General features: G+C 39.2%; 1 protein-coding gene across 3 annotated transcripts in view; it reads left to right on the top strand.

The window, feature by feature from the left end:
- Positions 1-20,757, top strand: part of LOC106088359 (tyrosine kinase receptor Cad96Ca) — a 168,928-nt gene that overhangs the window by 127,173 nt on the left and 20,998 nt on the right. For all 3 annotated transcript variants that reach the window (XM_013253836.2, XM_013253837.2, XM_013253838.2), the window contains exon 9: positions 6,170-6,309. In XM_013253836.2, coding sequence (XP_013109290.1) covers positions 6,170-6,309 — 140 coding nt within the window. The remainder of the gene's footprint in view (positions 1-6,169; positions 6,310-20,757) is intronic.

The raw sequence follows: 20,757 nt of genomic DNA, 5'->3' as shown, positions 1-20,757 counted from the left end.
ACAATTTTATGTTAGTCATTATTAGGAGAAATTCATTTATTCGAGCAACACGAAACAATTTTTTGTAAGAAAAAAAGTCATCGCCCAAATGGCCATACACCAAAGTGTAAGAGACAATGCTTTTCCTTGAGGTGTTCCTCTGCTGACCCTTCTTTTCATGTCTGCAGATCCTAAGCCTGGCCTAAAGCATCTTTTAGTAGGTAAGTTATTGATAAACATTCTTACGATATTGTTTTGTTAGAAAAAAATTCAAAAAGTCTTCGCCCAAATGGCCATATACCAGAGTAGAAGAGACAACACCTCACCTTGAGGTGTTCTTCTGCTGACCGGTCTTTTCATATCTTCAGATCCTAAGCCTGCCCTAATTCATCTTTTAGTAGGTAAGTTATTAAGAAACTTTCTTACGGTAGTGTTGATGCCCAGAAACTCCAGATCATTCATGACTAACGTCGGTTTTTTATTACTGAAATCACCTTCGATGTGAAGAAGTGCTACCATTGTGTATTCCTTGACAGTGAAAGAACCTTCTATATAGCGACTAGGTAGTGAGTTCAGTGAACTGTGCTGTTGCCGAGACAGGCGATCTTCAAGGACCTTTGCCCCAATATACATTCCTACCAACCTCGCTAGGATCTTCAGCACTACAAATAGTGCTAAAATCTTTCGCCTTCGTCTGGGAAGGTTTTCATGCTATTAGAATGAAAATGACCTTGGTGTTCCTCCATCACAAAGGCATATAAGACATGGTGATACAAGCAGAGTATATCTCCCTAAGCCAAGGAACCAGTCTATCGGACACAGCTTGCAATTCAACCAGCTCTGGGGTCCAACTTGGAGGTCGCTGTTTGGCTCTAGGACTCGCTGACATAAGCGAGTCACTCAGAGCCTTCGTGATCCGCTTGACCATTATGTCGATGTCCTTTTCAGTTTCCACTTCCTTTTTTGGTCTAGAAGGGATAGTTGTTCAGAATGTGTGCCGAAATTTGTCCCAATCCGTCATTCTTCTGTTTAGCCGAGGAACCACTTCTACAGCATCCTCTCCAGGCTGAAACTAATAAGGGGTGATTCTTTAGCTGTTACCTTTAGCAACACTGGTTTAAACAGCTCACGCACGTTTCGTGTTACAAACGAACAACGCTTTCAAATTATTGAGTTTTATTACCAAAATGAGTGTTCTGTTGAGAAAGTCCATCGCGCGCTTCTTCCATTTTATGGTTAAGCTCATTTTTGGCTCAATGGGTATGTAAATAAGCGGAATTGTCGTTTTTGGAGTGAAGATCAGCCACAAGCGTTGCAAGAACTGCCAGTGCATCTAGAAAAAGTCGCAGTTAGGTGCGGTTTATTGGCTGGTCGCATCATTGGACCGTACTTCTTCAATGATGATGCGAATCGTAACGTAATTGTGAATGGTAAGGGCTATCGTAAGATGACTTTTTTTTTGCCCTAAATGCAAGAGCATGACTTGCATGACATGTGTTTTCCGCAAGACGGTGCCACATGCCACAAAACAACACACGAACATTTTATTTCATGTTCGGGACCGGTCAATTGGTCGCTCAGATCGTGCGATTTTACGCCTTTAGTCTATATTTTGTGGGGCTATGTTAAAGCTGGTGGCTATACAGACAAGGTCGCTTCAATTGACGCATTGGAAGACAACATTGAAGCATATATTCGTGAGATACCGGCCGAAATTTTGGAAAGAGTATAACAAAATTGGACTTATCGGATGAACCATTTGAGGCGCAGTTACGGTCAATATTGGACTTTCTCAACAGAACACTCATTTTGGTAATAAAACTCAATAATTTCATTCCTCGTACCCTTGAGTAGTTTAAATCCCGGAATCCTTAGTCCACGAACCATTCCTCCACACAAGCATGGCTCGTGAATAAGGACAATGCCAAATCCTACTGCCGTCAGAAGGACTTTTAGTGCTGCCGAAGCTGTCTTACAATGATATAGATTTATCTGCAGAAACTGGCACCTTTGGAGTACCACCCTGCCCGTTCGCGCACACCTTGAGCCCAATCCAACTGGATGACCCACACAGGGCTTGTCGGCTTGTTGAATCCCTTTGATAAAACTCCTCCAGACTTGTTGAGGCCCGCGAGACAGCTGGAGTTTAGTACGATAACTACATTTCTCCGATCGCCGTCAGCCTCATCCAATCTACCGATCTTCCAGTCTGTGGTTGAAAGGTTGGGATTATAGTCCCTTAGTCTCTCAAGTATGGATTAAGGATTTGAGGAAATGCTTGGTATCCAATCGTGTACGATTGGCCTAGAAGAAATATCTTCCTTTTTGACTAAATCCAGTGTTTGACAGCGAAGGCCGCTGGACTAGGCAAATTATAGGCATTCAAAGATAAAATTGGTTCGGCATTGTCCTTCAGCCCTTCGGCTTCATTAAAAGAAAACTAATGCTTTGAAAATTTTTTGCCCCGTGCAATGGATTTATTTGTGCATAATAATGATTATTTTTGATAAAAGCGTACTTTATCAGCAAAAAAGGTGAAACACTTTGGCCAAACGAAGGTATGATTTTTAGTCACCAAGTGCTTGCTACCGCAAGGTACATCCCGGCCATGGCGAAACAATTATAGGTGGTCTCATTTATACATCAACCGCAAATCATATGGTGCAATCCGCCATCTCGTCATCAAGATGTCATTTCAAAATTGGCAGTGTTCTCAACACAACCAAAGAAACTTGCCATTGCGTGTGAACGTGTGCAAGTAAAATGAGAGAATGAGAAACACAAACAAAGAGAACGTGCAAAAAAGGGGAGTAGTTTGCTGTGAATGCAAACCAGTAATGGAAAAGTCATTACTATAGTACCCTTTTCCGTACTTTTTCGACACGAGCATTGCCGTACTACTCACGCGACCGATTTAGTACCTTTTTCAAACACAAATAATTTGAGGAAGATTTTGGATGTCTTTCACGATTTTTTATACCCTCCACCATAGGATGGGGGCATACTAATTTCGTCATTCTGTTTATAACTCCTCGAAATATTCGTCTAAGACCCCATTAAAGGAGTAAAGCTAGCCGCTTGGTATTTTGCACAAATACTAGTTATTAGTGTAGGTCGGGCCCATTTACAATCCATCGGGATTGTATATGGGCCATATTGGTCCATATTTCGATACACAGCTGCCACATAAACCGATCTAGGGTTTTGACTTCTTGAGCCACAATTAGTATCCGATTTGGTTGAAATTTTGCATGACATATTTCGTTTTGACTTCCAACAACTGCGCCAAGTATGGTTCAAATCGCTTTATAACCTAATATAGCTGCCATATAAACCGATCTAGAAGGTTGATTTCTTGAGCCCCTAGAGTTCGCAATTCTTACCGAAGTTGGCTGAAATTTTGTTCAACTGCTTCTCCCGTGACCTCCAACATACTTGTCGAATATGGTCTGAATCGGTCTATAGCCTGATACAGCTCTTCTGTAAACCGATCACCCTATTTAATTTCTTGAGCCCTTTAAGGGCGCAATTCATATTCGATTAGGCTGAAATTTTACACAATGACTTTTACTGAGGTTTCAAAAATTCAATTCAACTAGTAAAGCAGTTCTTTTCTTTTACCCTTTCTTTGCGTAAAAAGAGATACCGGCAATTAGTCGAGCCTGTAGAAAAATTAATAATTTTCGGAATTTCGATTGAAGTTAACTTCTTACAGTACTCTTATAACAGGACCCATAAGCCATAAGCCTTACGTCCTTTCTACTTAAACCATGAGCGTATTGTGGACACCATGATAAGGAGTATGACATCCAGCGAACTGCTCAAATAAAAAAGCATGCTTATGTCAAGGAAAGGTCGGTGGAGACCCTGCACGAGGTTGTGCATAAAATAGAAAAATCCTTCGATTCCAAAACGTACACACTGGCGGTATGCATTGACATCGAAGGGGATTCTAACAATGTGCGGACCGACACACTGATCCAATCCTTAGACCAGTACCGGGTGGACCCGGTCCTTAGAGACTGGATAAATTATACGCTAAGGAACAGGTCCATACATTGTGTGTACCATGGCATATGGGTGACCACCATAAATGACCTATTACGGATGCTGACTGAGAAGGGATTTGAAACCGTCTTCTACGCAGACGATGTTATAATACTTCTAAGGGGTAACGATCGGAACGATCTATGCAGAAGGGCCGAAAGGGTCTTGCATATGGCATATTACTGGGCTAGACCCAGAGGTCTCAATGTTAACCCAGAGAAGACTGAAATATGCCTGTTCACGAGCAAGACGTAGGTGGGCAAATTTGGTGGACTGCTATGGAGAAAAAGTGCAACATAAGAACCATACAACAGGTTCAGAGAACATGTTGTTGTGGCATAGGCGAAGCGATGAGGACCACGCCCACTAGGGCGTGGTCGTAGATATACGACCCATTGACATACAGATTAAGTGTGAGGCAGCCACTGCGGCTATGAGACTTAGGCAATGGGAGAATGGATTGAGGATGAGAGCAGCTCATACCATCGCGGTATAATCGAGGCGACGGTAGGAAACTTGTAAGGAATGGAAGAGGTTTCTGATCGGATACCTGAGATAAACCTTGAAGTCGAGTGCGAGGCACTGCTGCCAGCGGCACTGTCTTGGATTGAAGGAACCCTAGTATTGCCATTTGGAAGATCATGCTACACGGATGGATCAAAGCTAGAGTGCAGTGTGCGCCTGGGGTTTACATTGATAATCCAGGGACTGAGATCTGTTTTAGACAGCCTGAATATGTGACTATAATGTGTTGGATGACCACAGCTTCTCTGATCATCGTTATATTAGTTTCAGCCTTGGAGAAAATACTGCAGAATTGGTCACTCTGCTAAACAGAAAAAGGGCAGATTGGGATAAACTTCTGCACGTCTATCCCTTTTACACCAGAAAAAGAAGTGGAAAATACGGAGGATATAGGATTATTGGTCAAGGGGATCACGAAGGCCCTGAATGACTCACTTGTGTCAGCATGTCCTAGTGCCAAACCAAGGGGCAAACAGCGACCGCCATGGTGGACCCCAGAACTGGTTGGTCTGAGGAAGGACTGCAGAAAACTCCACTAGCTAAGAAAGTATAAGGGCAAACTGAGAAAGACTCAGAACAAATCCTAGGTGGAATTCTGCAGCTCCTTGGAGGATACATCTGAGGCCTCTAGACTAAGCAAGATTCTGTCCACCAGACTTATTACGGTGGGGTATAATCAGAAGTCAGAGAATGTAAGGAAATTGTCTAGTGAGGAAACATTAGAGCTACTCGTTGATACACATTTCCCGGAACATTCATCAACGGACAACGTGGCGCCAGAAGGAGTTGTCCCTGGTATGCATTCGTCATAGGCTATTAGGGCAATTGTGTATGAGTAGAAAATCCTTTGGACGATGAGAAGTTTCAACTCCTTTAAGTCGCCTAGCCATGATGATGTGTCACCGGTTGAATTTCAAGCTGTGTCTGATAGACTGGTTCCCTGGCTTAAGGAGATATACTATGTTTGTATCAGAACTACCCTCCACATTCCTGTGATACTGGAATCTGTGGGTATGCCTCTAAGGATATGTAAGCTAAGATTTCGGGACCAGGCCCGAAGGACAACGAATGATAGATGGTCACAAAGAGGGTACTACGAGTATTCCAAAACTCAGTGGCCTAATCTAGACTTGAAGAGGTCTACCGCTTTGCTGTCACTGGCAAGAACAGACATCTCAGTCATTGTGTCCGTCATGACAGATCACAGTCTAATCGGAAACATGCCACACCTATATCGGTTCAGATTTGGATATAGCTCCCATATAAACCAATCTCCTGATTTGACTTTTTGAGCCCTTACAAGTCACAATTTTTATCCGATTTAGCTGAAATTTTGCATATAGTGTTCTGTTATTACTCTCAACAACTGTGCCAAGTACGGTCTTAATCGGTCTACACCCATATATAGTTCCCATATTTTAACAGAATCCATGGTGGTGGGTTCCCAAGATTCTGCCCGGCCGAACTTAGCACGCTTTTACTTGGTTTTTCTACTTTAATGCAACCTTCGCTAAGATTTATGTGAAGTTGCAATAAATTATTACCTTACAATCGTTCAAAAGTGCAGATCTCTCTAAATTTTATCAACTTTTACTAATATATTCTATTTACCTTCCAGATTATACATAGAGACCTGGCGGCCCGAAACATACTCATCACAGACAACCACACATGTAAAGTGGCTGATTTTGGGTTTGCACGTGATGTTATTACATCGAAGATATATGAAAGAAAAAGTGAAGGGAAACTGCCAATTAGGTATGTGTTTAGCAATCGCACTCCTTTATATTTACAGAGTAATGCTCGCGCAACACAGATATTCAAATCGCAAAAAATCACAGCTTTTGAACTTTTTATTGGAGCATTAGACACCAACTGTGGATGACATATATTCAGAAAAATGCATATCGTAAATAAGTGTTAATCACAGAATACACGTTAGTTTCTGACATTTGTTTAGATAAAAATTCTTAATGAGTTGCAAAATAATTTTTTTGTTACAAATTAAACTAACTTATCATGAGTATAAATGAAATAGATTATCGCTCAGGTAGAATTAGTAATTTTCTTTTAATGAATTTCTTATTAATAAGCAAAAACTTTATTAAATATCATTGCATATCAGAATATTATCATTGACGATACCTTTTCTGAAATGTGTCACTAATTGAACTTAACTTAAAGAAATTTTAAGTTTTAGTTCAATATAGCCAAAATGTTCGTTACTATTTCCATTTCTTGATTTCATAAATACATGCTCGAAATTAAGAACTATTGAATAAACTCAATTGATGAGACATTGTGTCTATAAATAGAATATGTCAAACCTAAACAAAAGACAAGTGGAACTAAATGAGTTTTGAAATAAAGATGTGTCCGCCAATCTCTAATTAGAATGTGAGCTCGGAAATATCGATATTTTTTCAATAATTTTTTTCCGTTTGATTTCATTTATTTATTTGTAATACCAGTACAACAAGATTTTTATCATATAAATTACCATATCCCAGTACTGCAATTTATACGATAAATAATAGTGATATGTTGTACAATGTAAAATTCTGAGATACAAATAGGGCACTATAAACTAAACAGGACATTTTATTTATCTTTAGAAACACAAATAATTAGTTTAGCATTAGATAATTTTTAATATCCTAAAAACAAACACAAATCAGCAAATTCAAATTGAATTAATTCAATGTTATATTGAATGCAGTTGGGTGTAATGTGAAAATATGTTGTTCTTAAAACTTTGCTCGTTACTTTTGGGTGTTGGTTCCAGAGAAAGATTGTTCGTATGAGAAACTGATTTTGAGATGATTTTCGCCAGTGTGTCATTTGTATGAGGTTTCTTCCGCTTGAAGATATTGTAAATGGTTGTAGTTATACAAGTACAGTGGCTTACACTGGTATATTATTTTATGAAAGAATATCAAAGACTTGTACTCTAAATATTTCTCACTCGTGAAGTGAAAAATATGACACTCTATCGAACTTTCTAAGACCACACACGTAATGTTCTGCATTGTTGTAGGTTGTTTGGAGCTTTTTTTAGTGACTACATCACAACACCCAAAGATTTCGGCACCGTGGAGCTGTGTTGGCAAAATATAGCTCTTTATTGGAAGTATTCTGTCATTTAAAATACTTCTTGGGTGGGCCATAAATGTTTTATCATTGAGTATGCTTTACCACATGCTGCAGTGATTTGGTTAGACCAAGTCAATTATCCATTTAAAATTATGCCCAGATTCTTGGTCTTATCTACGACTTCGATGGATGATATTCCTAACTGCATTGTGATGTTGGAGATAACAGTGGCATTTCATTTTCAATGAATGGCATTTTGAATGCTCGATAGTTCATATTTTACTGGTGAAAAGTTAAAAGTGAACCAATAGTGTGCTAAAAGCAATTTCGTAGCCGTTAAGAAATGTTTGAACTCATAACGGGCATATACATAATTCTTTAGCGCTATAGGAAGTGCAATATTTCCCAAAATTAGTTCATTTTAACTAGTGCTGAGGTTCAATATTTTTTGAGTGTAGGCCTTGAAATGTATTTGAAATCTTTGTTTCGTGTATAAACTGTGCAGTTCTAACAAAAAAAAAAAAAAACATTTTTTATTTAAGATATAAAAGATATGTATAATTCAGGGGATTCTGGTAATACAGGGACTGTGGAGATGGAGAAGCAGCCAGAATGATCTGCGTCATAATCAAATCTAGAGTATATGGCATCGCATGCGGTTAAGAGACTGAATTAAACGATAAATAAAATGTTTTCTGAGGACACATTCACCCCACAAGTTACAGACAAATTTGGAACCAATTAAATATTAAGGTTATTGACAAAAAAAAAATATTAACAAGAAATTGGGCAGATTATTGAAATAAGCTTGCAAGAGACAAAAAAAAGCTAAATTCAGAGAATTTGTTGACAGCACAACAAAGATATATTACATCGGAAAATGTAATGTCTGCTCAAAACAGCTCCATGTAATGGTGGCAAAATTCCTGACTGACTCCATGAATTCATGTTGGGCCAGCATAACGAACGCAGACTTACAATATCCGAGTAATCGCCAGTCGAAACGGAAATATCGACTGTGTTACCATCTTTACATTCAGGTGCATCATCTGATCTAATAAAGGGTGATTTTTTTGAGGTTAGGATTTTCATGCATTAGTATTTGACAGATCACGTGGGATTTCAGACATAGTGTCAAAGAGAAAGATGCTCAGTATGCTTTGACATTTCATCATGAATAGACTTACTAACGAGCAACGCTTGCAAATCATTGAATTTTATTACCAAAATCAGTGTTCGGTTCGAAATGTGTTCATTCACCGTTCAGCGATGAGGCTCATTTCTGGTTGAATGGCTACGTAAATAAGCAAAATTGCCGCATTTGGAGTGAAGAGCAACCAGAAGCCGTTCAAGAACTGCCCATGCATCCCGAAAAATGCACTGTTTGGTGTGGTTTGTACGCTGGTGGAATCATTGGACCGTATTTTTTCAAAGATGCTGTTGGACGCAACGTTACGGTGAATGAACACATTTCGAACCGAACACTGATTTTGGTAATAAAATTCAATGATTTGCAAGCGTTGCTCGTTAGTAAGTCTATTCATGATGAAATGTCAAAGCATACTGAGCATCTTTCTCTTTGACACCATGTCTGAAATCCCACGTGATCTGTCAAATACTAATGCATGAAAATCCTAACCTCAAAAAAATCACCCTGTATTTCAAACAACCGCATCAGATGTGTACGATTTGGAAAACTATAAACCTCCTGGTTCACAAATCCATACACCAACCGTGCGAAGAATGTATACTCCACGATGTGCGATCGCTTTGGGGTATCTGATCGATTGGCATCTATTATTGGCTTCAGTTTTATTCGCTGACTTACAGTTTAAGGATGAAAAAGGTGAAATCATTATTATGGATAAAAGAAAAGTGAGCCAAGAGCGTGAAAAATTAGGACACGATATTTTACGAGCAAATCACGATGGTGAATCGTTGATCTATTTTCGTTTGATGGCCGCAAAAAATATTCATTAACGCGAGAGAAAAATAATGATGTATATCACAGTAGTAGTAATACGGAACCATATTCGTCACTAATTGGCTATGTGAATTTAGAAGGCAAAGACTAAACCTCCAAAGTGAAACAAGCTGAATTGATTGCATTTTTCAAATCTAAAAAATTTCCATTTGAAAATTTTATTGCCGTCTGAGGTGACGGTGAAGTGACAAACACTGGCACATCTGGACATGTATTACGTCTCATCTAACTCTATCTAGATAGACCAATACTTTGGTTTATCTGTTAACTTCATTTTAACGAATTGCCATTCCGACATCCGTACAACGCTGCCGAAAATCGGCCACTACTGGACCAACAAAAAGCACTCGTTAGCTCAAAGAAGAGATATTTGCAATTCATTACAAATGAATATCATACATTTTTGTACTTCTATACGATATAGTTTCTTATATTTTTTATTAAAATAATCTGAACATTTCTCAGGTTATCGAAAATTTTTAACTTATTCCACTTGAACAATGAGAATAGATGCTGAAGATAAACTTTCCGCGGACGTTAAATATCTATACCAAATTGCCCAAGCTGTTTCAAATGGTAGTTGCTCAAGTAATCTTGGACACATCAAAACTGGACCCGTAGGATATTCGAGATGGATAACAAAAGCTAGTAGATTGCGCCGTTTATATATTGCGACAGATAAACTATCACAAAGTGTATGTTCCCATGTATTGCAACGTCAAATATTACAATTAGCGGTAGTGCTTTGTTTGGAAAATTCATCCAGTGAACGAAATATTTACCAGACAACTTACGTAATATCGGCATTTACGGCAATACGGAATAATTCCTATTTCGTACACAAACAGGCCGAAAGAAAACGCCTCGTATGAAATCTCGAAAAAATTTGGAAGGCAATCTTTAAATAAAGAATACACTGAATTGGAATTTTTAATGTGAAATCGTTAAAACAATAATTGATTTCCTCTTGATTCATACATTGTCACTACCACTACAATAACTTTGTACTTTAAATTAATTTTATATAATACTAGCTGACCGGGCCCGCTCCGCTGCGCCATCTTTTACTTTATAGGGAGCATTTATTGGAATATTTATTTTTGACAATTAAAGAGCTTTTAGTGAAATACCATGCTACGAAAATAGTGTATCGCTTGACTAACAGTTTAACAATATAATTGCCTTTATCTGAATCCCATATGATCTTTATTGGTCCACGAATTTAAGTTTGAATGAAAGGTGTACTCCATTCTTAAAATACTTCATTTCAGCCCGATATTTTCATGATGTCTCATTTAGTGGTATTTTCGGGGGAGAGGTGGTCCCCCAGATACTTGCCCCTAAAAAAATATCAGCATCGTGCTCTTCTCTCCAATACCATTTATTTAAACCCCATATTGACATTGGTTTAAGAGGAGTTTACAGGATGAGGCGTTCTCCAAACACATGGCCCCAAAATAGGTTATCAAATTTGTTTTCTAATCTAAAATACCTTTCATTTGAGCCACATATTGGCATAGTCGAAACATTTTTATCCTTTGGGGGGTATTTTGGGAAAGGGGTGATGCCCTAAATACATGGTCCTACATTTGGATATCAAATTCGTATTCTACTCCCAAACACCTTTATTTGAGCCTCATATTGCGATGGTCAGTAAAAAATTGCTGTTTGTAGGGTATTATGGGAAAGGGGTAGACGCCTAGAAAATTGGTCCCGAAAGTGGGTACCAATTCTTGCTCTACCCCCCAATACCTTTCATTTAAGCTCCACATTGACATGGTCATTAAATATGCCCGATTTAGGGGTGTTTTGGGGATTGGGGTGGTCCTCCAAACACTAAGCCCGGAAAATATATCAGCAACGTGCTCTATTATCATATATCTATATATCATTTATTTGAACCCCATATTGCCATTGGCCTCAAAATTGGATATCAAATTCGTTTTCCAATCTCATGTAAACTCCTTATTGGTTTGGGGTATTGGCCCTAAAAGCTATAAATATTTAGTTACACTCTCTTTAAGACCGAAATTGTTTTGGTGAGCAAATACGTACTATTTGGGGGTTGTTATGGTGGTGGGACGTCCCCTAGATAGTTGGTCCCTAATTTGATATCAGATACGTGGTCTACTCCCAAATACCTTTAATTTGAACCCCATTTTTCTACAGTCGGCAAACATGACCGGCTTGGGGGGTGTTTTGGGGGATGGGCGGCCACTCAGTGGGTTGGCCTTGAAAATATATATCAGATTCGTGTTCCACTTTAATAACCCTCTTATTTGAGCCTCATATTGCAATAGTCAGCAAATACTTGCTATTTGGGTGGTGTTGTGGGGGTGGGTGGCCCCTTAGACACTTTTCCCGAATATTGATATGAGATTCGTGCATTACTCCCAAAGACCTTCCATTTGAGTCCCATATTGCCATGGTCAATAAATATGTCCGATTTAGGGGTGTTTTGGGGCTTGGGGTGGTCCCCCTAGCACTTAGTCCAACAATTGGATAGATACGTTTTCTTATCCTAAATACCTTTCATTTAGATTTAAAAATGTTTAGTACCCTATTTTTACCATGGCGTCATTATGCACCATTTATGAAAATTTCAAGAAAATCCGTTCAGCCGTTTATGATTCTATAAGGAACTCACCAACATACAACCAAAAAAAACTACAAACAAACACAAATTGATTTTTATATAGAAGATTCAAAATAAATATTGAACAAAACAAAAAAAGAGTTGTTTTAGGATAAACACGTAAAAGCGTGCTAAGTTCGGCCGGGACGAATCTTATATACCCTCCACCATGGATCGCATTTGTCGAGTTCTTTTCCCGGCATCTCTTCTGAGGAAAAAAAAGGATATAAGAAAAGATTTGCTCTGCTATTAGAGCGATATCAAGATATGGTCCGGTTTGGACCACAATTAAATTACATGTTGGAGACCTGTGTGAAATGTCAGCCAATTCGAATAAGAATTGCGACCTGGGGGCTCAAGAAATAAAATAGAGAGATCGATTTATATGGGATCTGTATCGGGCTATAGACCGATTCAGTCAATAATAAACATGTATGTTGATGGTCATGAGAGAATCCGTCGTACAAAATTTAAGGCAAATCGGATAATAATTGCGAACTCTAGAGGCTGAGGAAGTCAAGATCCCATATCGGTTTATATGGCAGCTATATCAGGTTATGAACCAATTTGAACCTTATTTGATACAGTTGTTGAAAGTAAGAATAAAATACGTCTTGCAAAATTTCAGCCAAATCGGATAGGAATTGGGCCCTCTAGAAGCTCAGGAAGTCAAGTCCCAAGATCGGTTTATATGGCAGGTATATCAGGTTATGGACCGATTTGAACCATACTTGGCACAGTTATTGGATATCATAATAAAACACGTCGTGCAAAATTTCATTCTAATCAGATAAGAATTGCGCACTCTAGAGGCTCAAGAAGTCAAGATTGAAGATCGGTTTATATGGCAGCTATATGAAAACTTGGACCGATATGGCCTATTTACAATACCAACCGACCTACACTAATAAGAAGTATTTGTGCAAAATTTTAAGCGGCTAGTTTTACTCCTTCGGAAGTTAGCGTGCTTTCGACAGACAGACGGACGGACATGGCTAGATCGACATAAAATGTCACGACGATCAAGAATATATATACTTTATGGGGTCTCAGACGAATATTTCGAGTAGTTACAAACGGAATGACGAAATTAGTATACCCCTATCCTATGGTGGAGGGTATAAAAATGGAAAAAAATAAGAAATAGAAAATTTTTATGAATTTTCGCTGTGAACAACTGAAAATGGAAATTAATCAATATTTTCATGAAAAATTTAAATTTTAAATCGCTTCACTGTTATAGGCCAAACTACCCAAAAAAAAACCTGACAAAAATTGTCAATTTTTTTAAGTTTCGTCTTTTTTACCATAAAAAATTAGTTTTTTCTAGTAATATGCTGAGGGAAATTAAAGCCCGACAATAGCTATAACTCCACTTTTGAAAATAAGTAAAAATTTCAGATAGTTTAATAAAAAAAATACTAAAAAAACTCCTCAAAAACAAAATCTAATGTATGGTCTAGTGGATTTTTACGTTCAGCACAATCCCAAGATCCCAATCCCAATCAGAAATGCAAAGCGCGCCTTAAGGTTTTCATATCGCTCTACCTTAAAACTCTTACAGGCCTAATCGATTTTTACGGAAATTTGCGTTTACAAATCGTAATAAATTCATTGGTTGATTCTCGGGTTTTCGTACGATTTTAATTTGATTTACATTGTAGCAATACGGGGCAGAAACGGTCAAATGATACGCTATACAATTACTTGTGTCAATTAATTTAAACCTGCCTTAGAAGAAACATCAATATATTATTACACTACATTAACAATAATGGTTCTTATTGGGTATTGGCATTGTTTGATGACGAAACCACATTTTACCACAACATCATTTTTATACCCATCACCGTAGGAGAGAGGGTATATTCATTTAGTCATTCCGTTTGCAACATATCAAAATATCAAGTTCCGACCCTACAAAGTATGTATATTTCGGATCGTTGTAAAATTCTAAGACGATTTAAGGATGTCCGTGTGTTTGTCCGTCTGTCAGTCTATCCGTCCGTCTGTTGTAATCACTCTAGAGTCTTCAAAAATTGAGATATTGAGCTGAAATTTAGCCAGATACGTCTTTTCGATGCACGCTGGTTAATTTCTTGAACGGGCCAAATCCGACCATATTTGGATATAGTTGCTATATAGATAAAGGGTATGATGCCGACAAAAACTTTATTTTCATCCGATTTTGCTGAAATTTGAAACAGTGAGTTGTTTAAGGCTTCCCGACAACTGACCCAAATATGGTTCAGATCGGACTATATTTAGATATAGCTACCATATAGACCGATCTCCCGATAAGGGGTCTAAAGACAATAAAGGCTTTATTTAATACCCGATTTCGCTGAAATTTGGAAATGTGAGTTTTTCTTAGTCTCACGATATCCGACCTTAATATAGTTCAGATCGGTTTATAATTGGATATATCTGCCAAAGAGACCAATATTTTGTTCTACAAAATTGAAGTGACATAAATAGTGGACCACTCAATGTCCGTGCCGAATTTGGGTGCTTAAGTTATCAAATTTTCACTGGATTGTGATGAAATGGGGTTTACATATATTCCCGAGGTGGTGGGTATCCAAAGTTCGGCCCGGCCGAACTTAATGCCTTTTTACTTGTTTACTTTGACGGACACAATTGGTGTACGCACATTTTTAAGTACTTTTTTATATAACCAAACCACATCCACATACAACAATTTTCTAATTAATTAAAAAATATTTTTAAAAGTCACAACAGCATTTGTATAAATAGAAAAACAGCTATAATATGTTTTTAGTCTAATAATCTTTGATATTTTTATATTTTAATGATGTATTATTCAATATTTTGTAAGAAAATATTACCAGCTGGTTATTTCCCTCTTTTCAGTAATAAATTCGCAAAACATAACAAACAACGACGGCTTTGATATATAATAAATAAAAATTCTATGTAACAAGTAAAAAGGAGTTGAGTTCGACCGGGTGGTGGGCCTCGGTTATATATATAAACCACCTTTCATCAAAATCCGCTGAAAATTGCATACATACCTTATATCCCATAGCAGTTATATCGAAATATTTTCCGATTTCGACCAAATATTAATAAGTACAGTAGCTACATCTTAAAATAAACCGATCTGAAACATATAGAACACGGATGTCGAAAAGCCTAACATAAGTCACTGTGTCAAATTTTAGCGAAACCGGATTATAAATGCGCCTTTTATGGGGCAAAGACTTTAAATCGATGGCAGCTATATAGCAGCTATATCCAAATCTGGACCGATTTGAGCCAAATTGAAGGAGGACGTCGAAGAGCCAAACGAAACTCACCGTCTCAAATTTCAGCGACATCGGACAATAAATGCGCCTTTTATGGCCCCAAAACCTAAAACCGAGAGATCGGTCTACATGGCAGTTGTATCCACGTCTGAACCGATCTGTGCCATATTGGGCCCAAAACCTTAAATCGAGAAATCGGTCTGTATGGCAGCTATATCCAAATCTGGACCGATCATGGCCAGATTGAAGAAAGATGTCAAAGGGCCTAAGACAACTCACTGTCACAAATTTCAGCAAAATCGGATAATAAATGTGACTTTTATGGGCCTAAGACCCTAAATCGGCGAATCGGTCTATATGGCAGCTATATCCAAATCTACACGGATCTAGGCCAAATTGAAGATATATATATCGAAGGGCTTAACACAACTCACTGTCCCAAATTTTATCAAAGCCGGATAATAAATGCTGCTTTTATGGGCCTAAGACCCTTAATCGGAGGATCGGTCTATATGGCAGCTATAACCAAATCTGGTCCGACCTGGGCCAAATTGAGGACGTTTGTCAAAAGAACTAACACAACTCACTGTCCCAAATTACAGAAAAATTGGATAATAAATGTGTCTTTTATGGGCCTAAGACCCTAAATCGGCGGATCGGTCTATATGGCAGCTATATCCAAATCTGGACCGATCTGGGCCAAATTGACGGAGGATGTCGAAGGGCCTAAGACAACTCACTGTCCCAAATTTCAGCAAAAGCGCCTAATAAATGTGGCTTTTATGGGCCTAAGACCCTAAATCGGCGGATCGGTTTATATGGGGCTATATCAAGATATAGTCCGATATAGCCCATCTTCGAGCTTAACCTGCTTATGGACAAAAAAAGAATCTGTGCAAAGTTTCAGCTCAATATCTCTATTTTTAAAAACTGTAGCGTGATTTCAACAGAGAGACGGACGGACATGTCTAGATTGTCTTAGATTTTTACGCTGATCAAGAATATGTATACTTTATAGGGTCGGAAATGGATATTCCGATATGTTGCAAACGGTATGACAAAATGAATATACACTCATCCTTCGGTGGTGGGTATAAAAAAAGGCATAAAATGGACTATTAAGATGCGATTTAATTCTATATGTATGAAGCAATGTATTGTAGTTAACAATTAAAAAAAAAAGATTTCTTAATTATAATGAAATCAGTCCATGTATTCCCAATTCGCAGAGGCAAGTCTGATCGATTTCCGATTACCGGCACATAAATTAAAGTTGAATTCGCAAAAATTCTTGCAATTGCGGTTATCGGAACAGGTCTGATAATCTTTTTGTTTATAGAAAACAACTAGTAAAGAAATAAACTCAAACAAAATTTAATGAAACTAATAAAGCGAATTAAATAGAAATCAGTAAGAAAAAAAGTCGGGCGGTGCCAACTATATAATACCCTACACCTCTGAGTCTATGTACTACTTTAATACATGGAATCTATGTTGAAATCTAGTCAAACTTTAATTCTGCATACTTATTGAATAGAATCTTGTAAGATTTCCCTATATATATATGGGGGCTAAATCTTTCACGAACTTTGATGAAATTTTGTACACGTATTGGGTCGTCAAATAAATTTTGTTACGATCGGACCAAAATTGTGGCTACTACAGCCTTCAAAGGCCATATCGGATGAAAATTATATGCAAATTGCAAATTTGCATATGAAAATTCCATGAAGGAACTAGGCAAACTTCTCACAAATCAATGAGTGCTGTCCGAAACAATTATAAGCTTAATGATAAGTGAGCTCCTTTTTATAGCCGAGTCCGAACGGCGTGGCGCAGAGTTTTTATATAGCAAAGAACCTCACAAATGTCGCCAGCATTAGGAGGGGATAAGCAACACTGACAATTTTTCTGATGTTCCTGCCAGGATTCGCACCCAGACTTTCAGCGTCATAGGCGGACATGCAAACCTCTGCGCTACGGTGGCCTCCCATAGGAGCTATATCTAAGTCTGAACCGTTTTTTTTTTTGAAATTGTACGCACATATTGAGACGTCAAATAAAACGTCCCGTCAAGTTTGGACCAAAATTGATGCGACAACGGCCATCAGAGGCCATATCGGATGTAAGATTTGTATGGGAACTGTATCTAAAACTGATCCGAGCAAAATCGATAGCGCATTTCCTTGAAATAATAAAAGAGAGATTGCAAAATAATACACTGCACCACATGGGTGGTAAAGGGTAGGTTGAGTAAGGTTGAAAAGAGGGTGCAGATATTAATCTGCCCCATGCCACAATAGACATACGCTTGTGCGCTAGAAAAAGTAAATTTAAGTTAGGAATTCCGTGTTGCTCACAAAATCCTTAATAGTTTTCTATACCACGCTCCTAAATCGGTTCATGACAACTATTGTGTCCCCACCAGTATCTGTTAGACGCGAAAGCCGGGCAATGACAAAGGAAATGCTACAACGTCTCATAATCATCCCGGCACGACCTACACATGCTATCACTCGCCGCACCGATTTTACATAAATGAGCTTGTAGACCTATTCTTAGTCTTCACCATAAATCCCGTAATTATTAACCCTCGATCAACGTCGTCTTTGCCCCGCTTGCTAGTGTTGGTACTACCCCACGAAATGTGGTGAGAGTTCGCATCGCACCCTATAAGTAAATCGTTTCCTGCCTGTTTCGCTTTCCTCACCAGCCGTTGAAGCTGCGTGGGGGCGATGTCGGAGAGTCGAAAGTCAGATAAAGTGATGCCAGGTATGCTCCACCCTCTCCTAATCTCACCACTGTTGCATCCGACGTTGACAACTCTGGGGAAAATATATAATTCAAATTTTTATGACTAATAACGCAGTACCTCGGCCAAGTACCAGTGATAGCATAGAATAATTGGTAATTTATATGGTTCAGTCCAGAAACTTTGTTCCGGGTCGTCCATTGCTCCTGAATTAAGGCAATATGAATCTTGTCCTTGCTGATTTTGTTCATCAGAGCGTGTGTAGCAGTCGTGCCCCGGTGGAGGTTTATCTGGATTACCTCAACTATTGGTCCCCCGGTAAATGGGCTTCTTGGGAATAGGGGATAATCTCATCGTCTGCTCCACGTTCTCTAGACTGCATTGAATTTCCTGTCACTGCACTGCCTGATGTCATCGTATTATGGATTTTGCCTATCCTAGTCTTCGAAATCTTTATAAAGTCGGTAATATTCGCATCGTCTACACCCTGTTCGTTAGGCTGCATTGCCTGATGTTTCAATATATGATGGTACCATCATCGACTGCCTGTTCGTTAGGGTGCATTGAGACTACTGTCGCTGCGCTGCCTAATGCGTCAATAATAGGATCTTTGCCTATCCTAGTCTCCCGAATCTTGAAATCGGTAATGGGTCCGTCGTCGGGTCCCTGTTTGTTAGGTTGTGTTGGGTCTCTCGCCACTGCACTGCCTTATATTTTAGTGTTAGGATCTTTGCTTATCCTAGTCTTTCCAATATTAAAAGAGACCTGTTCGTTGGGCGGTATTGAGTCACCTGCCACGGTCTGATGTCTCAATATGAGGATTTCTGACCATCCTAGTTTTCCCAATCTTGAAAAAGATAGCCTTGCTCTCGTAGTGCGCCATGCCTGTAGTCTTAACCAAACTCGTCACGGAGACTTGATCAATGCCAACCACAAGAAGAGTTCCTTCCTCCTTCTCCTCCCTGTGGAAGACCTCTCACTTCTCTGCGACCAAACCTTGGTTTTGCTTGCCTAAGAATCCCAACATGCGTTCCGTCGCAAATTTACTGCCCCGTCCCTTGATGAAGACCGTCACCTTTGTGAGCTGGGGGATTGTCCATCTTTCTCACCAGGTCGAGCTTTGCGCCCTCCAGGGAGCGTGGATACCTTTGACAAGCTGTTTGACAGTATCATGTATTGATACCGTCAAACAGCTCCGCCGACGCATACTCGCAGCTCATCATTTGTATGGGTGGGCCCTCTACAGAGTTCCACACATGTTCGAAAATCCGATCGTTAACCATATCCTCCACTTGGGACCGATGATCTGGTGGAATCCTACCGGATGCACAGCCAATATTGATGGCTGCATAAGTTAGCTCATCTCTGTTGTGCTTCCTTGCCACTCTGGCGTAAGAGGGAGGCTCCTTACCATTCTCAGCGACCATCCGTGATGGTTGTGGCCTCCTATTGGAACTCACAGTCCTCCATGAAGAGCCAGGGGCCGTGCACCCTTCCTTCGTTCCTTTTCCGACTTTGTCTACCTCCGCAGAACACTGTCTGGAGTCCCGTTGCGGGATGGTTGGTTTGGTTTTCCCAGACTATTTGAAAGAGGGGAGCTCTTTTTCTTCTTCAGTATTTTAGCAGTGTTATGCTCTTCGGGAGATCTGATTCTCTTTCCAGCTTCCGTCGAAGTGCTTGGGATGTCAGTTCCATTCCTTCCAGCATCTTGCACTTTCGCCCGATAGCGCTGTCGGTTCACCTTCTCTGTCTCCTTCGTCGCGCCCCTGATCGTTTTCTCGGTCTGCTTGTTAGCTTGGCAAAGCCATCGCTCACTACCGCCGTCATCCCGTTATCCACATACCTCTATTCGGCTGCGATGACTGATTCATTGACACTGTCGCTGTCTGAATCTGAATGGAAAACACCACCCTTACTTAACGAACTGGGACGAACTGTGCATCCCTCTGGTTTATCCACCTCTTCCTCATTGATTTGTCTGACGACTGGTTGTGCGCTTGAAGCATTACTCTCGACTACAGGTGCCAAGGCACTCATACCAAAGGGGTGAAGGACAAATGCTACGGTCAATTTTTTTCTTTAAGGAGCGGAAACCATTCCGCTTCACTCAATTGTTACTATATAAAATTACATAACCTAAGTTTAAGAACCATAACTGCAACAAACACTAAAATCAATTTTTATTTTGAAGTTTATATTTTTATTAAACGAATTAAAAATTAATATGCCACCTTATTAAATGCGACTTGGTAGCAACACTTCCACGTGCCCATTGTTTTGCATTTTATCTCTTTTGTTGTAGCCATATTTTCATGTAGAGGTGGCAATCCTCGTCAAGCTTCTGTAGGAGAGCAAGCTCGTTCCGGTCCAAACGATCGATGACCGCGGGAACAGGTTGGCCATTAGTTATTTAAAGGGGCCAATAATCCGTCTTGTCGTATCAAGCATCTCTCAGTCACACTCAGTATTTGTG

The sequence above is a fragment of the Stomoxys calcitrans genome, chromosome 2 (genome assembly GCF_963082655.1).
Source record: "Stomoxys calcitrans chromosome 2, idStoCalc2.1, whole genome shotgun sequence".
Classification (NCBI taxonomy): domain Eukaryota; kingdom Metazoa; phylum Arthropoda; class Insecta; order Diptera; family Muscidae; genus Stomoxys; species Stomoxys calcitrans.
This window is presented reverse-complemented; position numbering and strand designations above follow the sequence as displayed.